At 44.8% G+C, this 9,587-nt stretch overlaps 1 protein-coding gene across 1 annotated transcript; it reads left to right on the top strand.

The window, feature by feature from the left end:
* Positions 1 to 2,516: 2,516 nt before the first annotated feature.
* On the top strand, positions 2,517 to 7,564 carry LOC116377746 (mastermind-like protein 3; the record flags this gene model as incomplete). Its single annotated transcript, XM_031839458.1, has 2 exons — positions 2,517 to 3,335; positions 4,259 to 7,564. Coding segments are annotated over 2 exons (1,776 nt in total), but the record flags the coding sequence as incomplete, so codon positions are not given.
* Between the last annotated feature and the right edge of the window lie 2,023 nt (positions 7,565 to 9,587).

The following is a 9,587-nucleotide window of genomic DNA, read 5'->3' as shown; positions in this document are numbered from 1 at the left end:
GCACACAAATCCTCCTTTTTTGGCAGTGTGGGTGTGCGTGTGTGTGTGTTTGTGGGGGGGGGGGGGGGTGTGTTTTGACTCTTTCACATGTGAGAACTCAGAGCATGTATTTTACAAAATGTATTTTACTGCTTCTGAGCTCAAGATCTGCAGCATACACGAACTGTATATATAACTTGCATACCGCTCCAGTTAATGTAATTTTTTTGTGTGTGTGTGGGTGTAAATTGACTGAGAGGAATGAGATAAGGAGAGGAAAGTTTCACTTTCGTACTTTGTTCATTTCCGTGAAAAATATTCCTCAATTCTTTACGATAGTCTTTGTTTTGATAAACCTAGATTGCTTTTAACAATACTGAACTAGTTAATTTAATTTCACTTCCTTTAGAAAGTAAGCTAAATTTAATTAATTTTCACAAGTAAAATGTATTGTAATTAAATCTATTTAGCTGTAAGTGAGCAGCATAATCTGCTATCAATCACTCTTCTTTGACGGCATCTTAAGAATAGTCACTGACTTTACCTAGAGTAAATGTGGAAAATATGAAATAATACTGGAACTACACCATCCAATCTTTGTACAGTGACGCTAAAGGCAAGCCTGTGCCACTGCTTTTAACACAAAGATCATCCTCCTTTTGAATGAATCCTAAACCTTGGCTTTGGGTCAGAGTACAAAATGTACACCTTGGGAACCTTTCGTAAATGAGGTCCCTGTTTCCCATCTGTCATTTTAATAGCATCTGCTGTTTCTCTGCCAACTTCATTAGTGTTTGAAATTAACAGGAGTTATGAGTAAAATTGAGATTGAGAGTTTATTCAATTTCGTGAAAATCGCACAAAACCTCCATTTTATGCACTCTCATCAGGCGGCAGCCTCTGGTTCTGAATAATGAAGCTAATACGTAAGTGCCTTAAGCCTCGAACATCCCTTCCCCATCAGTGGATAGCTGCAGACTTGTAACCATTGGGAAGACTTGTACATGTTTCCATTCATATTACTATTGAGGATCCGGGCCGGTCTGGTCCACACATGCGCATCTCCCAATCCAGACTCCATTCCAGTTGGTAGCAATAATACTCCATAACGCTGTTTGCCAATTCCAATTGTTTACCTGAGCCTACATCACTGCCAACTGCCTTGCTATTCTCCCAAAGCCTGACAATATTCCTACTTTACAGGAAGTCACCAGCGTGGTGTCCTGAAACAAAGATTCACAGGAAGGTTGTAATGCACCCAGAGGTTTAATACTCCCTCACCCAGATTTTGGGGCCATGTCCTCGCTAATGCTGATAATATCTCGTAAAGTTTGTTTGCAAGCTTGTCAGAAAATGTATGTTTTGTTAAGGTGTTACCAAATATATACTGTATATTTCTCCCCTCGGGCAGATAAACAACTAAGATTTAGCTATCCATCGCAACAGCATTTGACTGATGAACCGAGCCACATAAGTGCTGTTGTTGTTCAAAATTCTATGAAAGGGTTTGTAGAGAGACAAACTCAAAATCCTGTCCAAAGCTTCCTAACACCACAGATTCACACTGACACAGTTTTTGGCCAAAGTGGACTACATTTTCCCTCAATACTTCATATTTTCAGACAGGCATTGGTAACAGTATTATTACTGCAATGAACCGTAAGCCCCGTCTCATCAATCGAACAGAAATATTAGCTAAGTGTAACGCTAGCACCCTGCTGACAATTATGTATCTATTTTCTAGACTTCGTTTTCATGTCAGCACTGCAAGAGACCGCTGTTTTCAAATGTTCAAACTTGTGAGAGTTTTTGAAAAGCACTTTTTTTTTTGGTGATGGAAAACACATGCTTAGTGCTGGTGAAAAGCCAACATGGGGAGAAATTTTAATTTCTCGTGTTGGCATGGTCTTACTCCTTTCCCTTACTCTCACTTCTCTCTTGCTATGTCTGAGTTTCTGTTTGCTGTCCCTCCATACCTCCTCTCCTTTTCAACCCAGGTCTATGATAGTGATTTCCTTAATTGCCAGCCAGTGTTCGTTAGCACCCTGTCGTTATCTCGTCTGTGCCATGACAGAGACTGTTGACTTTAGTGGATTGTGCAGTGGCTGTCTGCAGTAAGGCTAAGAATGGGGTGTGGATTTAGACTGGGCAGCTCATGTGCCCATTGGCTGATGCTAATGATTGGGAGAATACTACAGATGGTACAAGCTGTTCTTTTGATCTTTCTTTCCCTCCTTAGGAAACCTTGAGCCCAGCCTGCTCATTCCTCATGGCGAGCGCTGCTAGTCTTCTCTTTGCTTTGCCCCATGTTTTACTTGATGCTTAAGAAAATGTACACATGCATGTGCTCTGTGTGAAAATTGGTGTCATCAGTATTTCAGCCAAATTGAATCCATGCAGAAAGTACCATTGGTCTTGGTGATATTTTGATTTTCAGCTCCCCTCTGCATTCACAGGACAGTTGTTGATGTGTGTAGAGAGGAAGCAGCCTGTTGCCTTATTGATTTGGTTTGTTGCTTCCATTGTTAGCGCCCTGACGACCACAGAAAAATCTTCATATTGCTAACATTTCCCATCACTGGTGCTCCTCCAGCCCTAATCCATTTTCTCTTTCCTTTTTGTTACAGCTCCAGGAGACTGTAAAGAGGAAATTGGACAGTGCACGATCGCCCCTCAATGGAGAGCAGAACGGCATCTGTGATGGAGGCAGCTACTCACCGACTACCAAACGGGTACGGAAGGAGGGCTCTGGTGGTTTGGACTCACTAACAGGTCTCCCTAACAACAACAATAACAGCAATGTTCCACCCATCTCTCCACTGCATCACCAAATGGACATTAAGCCCTTACTTGGCGGGCCCAACACTTCCACCGGAAACAACACTACAAACAGCAATGGCAACCACGTAGGTCAGGCATCCGATGAGCTGGGAAAGAACGGTGGCAGCCATCTCGCGGACATGAAGCTGAACGGCTCGCTAGACTTGGAGGACAGCTTCGGCCTCCTCAAAGACCTGAAACAGGAGCCACTGGACGACGGAGGTGGGATGGAGTCCTCTGATCCCCAGTCTCTGTCCAATCAGAACAAACTTTTCTCTGACATCAACCTCAATGACCAAGAGTGGCAGGAGCTGATCGATGAGCTGGCCAATACCGTGCCAGAGGACGATATGCACGACCTCTTCAATGAGGACTTTGAGGACAAGAAAGAGGCAGAGTTTGGCAGGCCGGGAAACAATCAGACACCAGGCCCCCAAGATGCAGCTGGGAACACAACGGCACCACCAGCAGCAGCCCTGCCTCCTCCTCCTCAGCCTCCACAGGGAGGGCCACAGGTTCCTATGGGCTCTCCACAGGTCAGTACTAAGAGGGTCAACAAGATGTCCAATGGCAGGAGCACTCTGCCCCAAGTTGTGGCCAGTTTGGGTGATTTAGTCACATAGCGATTTTTGTATGATGTTTTCTCTAAAGAGAGAATTAAAGTACATTTGTTAGCAACAATTCATAAACCATGTGTAATCTATATGCACACTACAAATTACCGTTTATGATCCATTCCTGATGCAAGGATTGCAGGTGATGAGTAAATTGCCAATTTAAAGGTTTCAACTGCTTTTGAAACAATTTCTTCAGGAATCAGGTAATTTGAACTGCTTTTAGAAAGGAAATGGTTCTTGGTTCCAATTCATAGTAATATGTTCACACAGGTGTGTCCTTCTGTTTACTCTTTCTAAATTGCTTATACATGATTAAAACAGTGAAATGTGCAGAACAAGAAACAAACATGATTACGTGAGTAGAAATTGCCAATGCTTACACTGTGTTTTGGGGTTAAAATATAATAATGTACCTAACTGTGAGGTATTGTGGTTTGAAACAGATTTAAAACACATTTTTGTAGACATTTCAAGGGGTTAGCTATATTATATACAATTCCTAAATATTCCAACCAGGTCACAGGTGAGCATGAGTTTTAGTATATGTGCACCACCAAGATGATACCAAGCCTTCTGGCAGTAAGACTGAGAAATAACTCCAACCACAATTAATATTTTACTTCGCTGTTTATCTACAGATTTAACAAACAAAAGACAATGCGTTAATTAGAAAGCTTCAGCGGTGTTGATGGGCATATTTTTTTACTTTGGAGAGAGCCAGGCAAGCTGTCTGCAGTCTTTATTCTAAACTAAGGTCAAAGCCACCAGGTGTTGCGTTGAACTCATTTGAGAGTTCACAGTACCGGCGTCTCACGGGATTATTTTGTGTTTGGACTCCTCAGGTTCGACCATCTTCGTCAGGCCCTCAGTTTGCCACCACTGCCAATGGAACACCTCCTCAGCAACCCTTGCAGCAGTCTCCAGCAGTTGCTATGGCATCAGGTTCCCCATTGCACAACTGCGTGGCTCGCTCCCCTCAGACCCCAACCCAGGCTCAGACACAAGCAGTCTCTAGGCCTGGGAATGGATACATGATGAACCCAGGCCCAGGGGTCAGTCAGGCGGGCACAGGACCCGGAGCAGCTGGAGTTGCCCCTGGAGGTCAACCTGTTGGACCAGTGACGCCTGAACTTTCTCCAGCAGAGCAGCTAAAGGCAATGGCTCAGCAACGGGCTAAACTGCTGCAGCAGAAGCAGCAGCAGCAGCAAGCAGCTAACTGGTCCCCTGCAGGTGCTCCAACCAGTCCATATAACTCTGGTCCCTTTAACCAAGACAAACCCAACAGCCCCATGATGTACCCACCGCAAGCCTTTAACACACAACAGGGCCCTCTAGTGGCTGGGATGACCCCCAACAATGGGCCCAAGGCCCCCATGAACAACTACCTCCCTCACAACCACATGGGCATGATGGGCCAGCAACAGCCAAACAGCATCAACCAGAACACCCTGTCCAAGCAACAGCAGCAACAAACAGCAGCCATGTTGTCCTATAACAACACCAAACCGCTGAGTCACTTCAGCGGCAGCGGGGTTGATCACTTAGGCCAGAGGATGACTCCTCCCATGGGAGGGAACAATCAGGTCAAGAACCCCATGATGCCTCCCTACATGGGTGGCGGGGGAGGCGGTGGCCAGGGCGCGGGGCCCGGGCAGACCCAGGGGCCAATCCCGGGGCAGACAGCCCACCTGAGTGAGGAGCAGAAGAGGATGTTGCTGATGAAGCAGAAAGTGTTAAACCAGAACATGCCCTACAGCGCCATGCAGGCTCATGGACAGGTAAGGGAACTTTACATGTAATCAATATGGCTAGGCAAAGTTGTTTACATTGTATTTGTGCAGATAAAGTTCTTCTAGGAGGAAGGTGTCTTTCAACTGTCTGTAGATTTAGCTCCGATTCCAGAGTCATTCAACAGAAAGCATTTACTCTGGAGATGAGTTTCATGTCAGAGCGTGGTGGTGTTATCGAGCACTCAACCCATGACCTTGTGAAGAGAACAATACACCCAACAGTTTTTACTTGTCAATCCTTGGGGCGCAATATGAAATGCTGGCAGTCCGCTGGAGGTTTTCTATGAAATATACAGATAATTTGAACTCCATTTTTACGGGTAAACGGCGGAATGGCAAAGAAAATTAAAAAATACAAGATATTACAAGCTTAATAAACAGTTGACCGGGACAGATTACGGACAATGGCTCGCTGTTTTTCAAAACCTTCCAGAGGTGCAGCCAGAGAAGGTAAAATGGCGGTAGTTTCCCCAGCAACAAGCCAGGGCTGGGAATAGGCATAGGAAAATGGCCCGTCGACAGTGTATTGATGCCTCTGCAACACTAGCAGCACTGATAGCCGCCCCCCACTCCTCCTCATGCACTCACACACCACACCAAACACCAAAGCTAAACGGCTCCTTAGCTCATATCCCCAATCTGTCACAGCTGACTGATGGCTGAGATTGGACCACTAAGCCAAGCTAGCTGCTGTCATTACCGAAAGCCTACCTCGGGCAGTTTGTTTCCAGAGCCCGGCGACAGCTACAGCCAACTGTGAACGCTCCGGTGGTTCAGCCAGGTGTCAGGTGTCCTTAATAATCCACGGCACGGAGGACGTTAAGGAAGTGTGGGTGGACTATACCTTAAGAAGTATACACCTACACAAGTTAAACATCATGCTGGTGTGGTTAGTCTCATTATCTCAGGGCCATTGTTTTATTGTCAATAGAAAGTGTGTGTGCCGGTGTGTGCGTGCTTGTTGATGATTCACTTGTCAATGTTGTCCCCCTCTCCCTTTATCTCTCTGTCTCTCTCTGCCTCCCTTGTGTTCATGATATGGCTACAGTCAGTCAGTCACCTCTCCTCTTCCTCCTCCCTTCTGTTGATCGCTGCGTCTCCTGTCCTGCTCCTCCTTCTTCCTCCCCCTCTCCTCCCTCTCTTTCTCCCCCTGCCAGAGACACTCAGCACCAATAAAGGAGCAGATTTATTAATATGGGGCCTTTGTGACTGCTGCCTGAAGGGTTGTGTGTTTGTGTGCATAAGTGAGTAAGTGCGTGTCTGTGCACATGTATGTTTGTGTGTGTTTCATAGATTTAGGGAGGGGGTGGGTAGAAGGGGGAGGTGGAGAGATTTATTTGAGTGAGCAGAGGAGAATTGGAGACCGGGAAGAGACAGGAGAGAGATGTGCAGAAAAGACAAAAATGACTTAAAGGAAAAAGGCAAATGCAGAAAGAGAGATTTATTGTGGAGTGAGGATCGAGCATATTAAAAAGAAAGTCAAGGGGCTGGTAAGAGAAAATAAGTGAGCGATGCAGAATTGAGTGTCTGAAATGCAAAATATTCACAGTTCTACATGCGTTTAGCTCCATTGTAATGACATTTATTAGGGTGGAATATTTACAGTATGTGGACAACAGGTGGTACCAGTTAAAGGGCAAATCCACCGATTTTACACATCAATGTCAGTCCACCAGGGGAGCACGACACAGCCCGTGAAAACAATTGTATAATGTCTTCTGTGGCTCTGGAAGGGCTTTGTCAAGTCTGGGAAAATAACCCTGATGATGTCGTCGGGGTTATCTTGGCTTGGAGACTACAAACCTTTTCAACTAAAGTCTGCGTTACAAGCTGGAAGTATAATGTTTGACAGACAACCAGGCAGGGTCTAATACGAACACATTATGAAATTGCATTATGGGAAGTGTAGGATCCAGACCCACGCTTGGTAGTAGAAGCCAAGATATCTCAGTTTATGCTGCATTAATGTTGGTGATGTAGTTTTTAATTCGTCTCTCATGAATCCCCCAACCATTATATTTTGCAATACAAAATCTCTGAAATACTATTTTAATGGAAAATGATTTTGACACTGAGGTAACTTGATTACAAGCAATTTTTATGTCTTTGTCTTAAAAAAAAGGCCTTGGCAATCAGCTCCTTAATATGATAGTTCTCAAACATCTGTGTCCAAATTTTGGCACATTGGACAAAAAGCAGAAAAATTCTTCAGTATGTATAGTGAGAAAACTTGAAAATAATGACAACATATGCTAATTGCAATAATCAAGGAGGTGCTACTGTTTCAAACTGAAATAAAGAATAATGTTGTTTTTACACATTGGATCTTTAATTGGTCCAAACAAATGTATTCAAGTTTCTCACCAAAAACTCAATTTTACAAGATTTAATTTGAACACATCATGATGAAGTTATAATTTACCTTTGCCCAATATTCATTTTGACAGTATAGAGCTTCAACACATCATAATGTAACTCACTGGAACCTCCACTCTCACTGTGCTGCACACGGACTGCTAACAGCTAACATTAACTAGCTCTCCTCCTGACAATTTCTACACGGATTTGTTGTTCAGAATGTAGTATTATCAGGAAGAAATAGGGTAAATGAGAGTGTTTGTGTGTGAGTGTTTGCACATTACCCATCGGGCAGAATATACGGATCATGTAATCACCCATATTAGGCTTTAATCGGAGGCATTTCGGTTTCTGTTATCGGTATCAGAACAACGCTAGTAACCAGTGGTAATAATAGCAAGACAAGATAATCAGTCCTTATTATCTAAACCAGGAGAATCATGAAATTCCTTTGCGTGTGCGTCCGTGAGTGAGTGTTCATCGCTGTGTCTGTCCACGGGTAATCTCGCATTCTGCTGCAGCAAACTGGATGATATTATGACTGCATGCTGAAGGACCTCTTGTGGTTGTGGTCGCTCACACTTTGTCAAAACACCTTTTATTACCTGTTTTATACCACCATCGACTGCCTGCTGACTCTTCACTCTGAAGCTGCCCCCGGCTGGTAGGGGCTGCTTGTGATAACAAAGCTGACTCTGTGTTCAGAGACACAGTGGAGGGAAAACAGTTTGCTCACTTTTTTGTTTTGGTCAGTGTGTTTGGCTAACAGCTAACGGCTAATAGAACGACTTAAACAGCTGACTGCATTGCAGCTGTTGCTCTGCAACCAGGGAAACTGTTATTTCCTGCCTTGTCAACCGCCACATTTACACCATATTGTTGAAAAAATATACTTGAAGTCCACAGAAACGCTTCAAGTCGATGTTACACTATAATTACAGCAGTGGTCATTGCAGTGTGTATGTGTGTGTGATTGTGTATTTCTTGTTGTGAAGTAATTTTCGCTGATATGATGATAACCCCCCAGACAACCTTGGTAATGTTGTTATTTGTTTGTGTTTGGGTGAAGATTTCTTTGTCTGCATTAGTGTATGTGAACAGTAACCTTTGGGTGTTTGTGTGTGTCGTCTCACAGGTGGTGCTTAAACCGGTCTCTCTGCGCCATCCTCTCTCCCCCCCTCTGTGTGTGTGTGTGTGTGTGTGTGTGTGTAGCCTAGGCTAATCCAGTTAGCAGCTGCTCGGGGAAACTTCAGCCTCGCTCCTCAAAAGCTCATTAGTCAAGCTTTAATTGTTGCTCCCTCGCTTTGCATATCGCCATGACTCTAATTTATGCCCGTTGTCGCGGTTACCGTCGCCACGGTGGTGGATGTCTCAGTGGAAGCAGCAAGTGGGGGAGCAAAGGCACGTGCATGAGTCTGTGGAAGCTGCTGTTTGTGTGATCGTCTGCGTGTGACGGATGCGGTTGCCTCACTACGTGTGTGTGTGTGTAACAGAATGATTATGAGACGGATGTGGCTTGTTGCACAAGCGTGTGTGTGCAGCTGTGTGAAGCTAGCAGCTCGGGGGCGGGTCTCTGGAGTTATCTGAGTGATGATTGGGTGAGAATGGATTGACAGGTGTTGGGCTCAGAGGTGGGCTTCTGGTGTCATCCTGATAAATTGGAGCGGGACGTTGTGACTTTGTATATGTGGATGAGTACGTGTGTGTCGAAGTGAGCACATGTGTGTGTGTGTGTGCAGGAGATCACATTGTCGCACACCGACTGCAGTGCACGAAGGAGCCGACGCCGGTCTTAATATCTCTGTGAGTCACGACACAACGACAAAGCTCTTCCTGCATTCTACCTTCTCCACCCCTCTGTCTTTCCAGAGGTAAAGACTCTCTTATCATCCTATCTTTCCTTTTCTTGATCCCTTTCTCCATTCTCTTCTACTGAGAACCGTGACCTCCACAAGGTCGCAAGGGAGGCAGGCGTAACACACACACACACAGCCCGTTTCTCACAATCACTGAAATAGAACCT

Source organism: Anarrhichthys ocellatus, unplaced genomic scaffold (assembly GCF_004355925.1).
Source record: "Anarrhichthys ocellatus isolate YVR2014 unplaced genomic scaffold, GSC_Weel_1.0 scaffold1629, whole genome shotgun sequence".
In the NCBI taxonomy this organism is placed as follows: domain Eukaryota; kingdom Metazoa; phylum Chordata; class Actinopteri; order Perciformes; family Anarhichadidae; genus Anarrhichthys; species Anarrhichthys ocellatus.
Note: the sequence above shows the minus strand (reverse complement) of the source record. Positions and strands in the feature narration are given on the sequence as shown.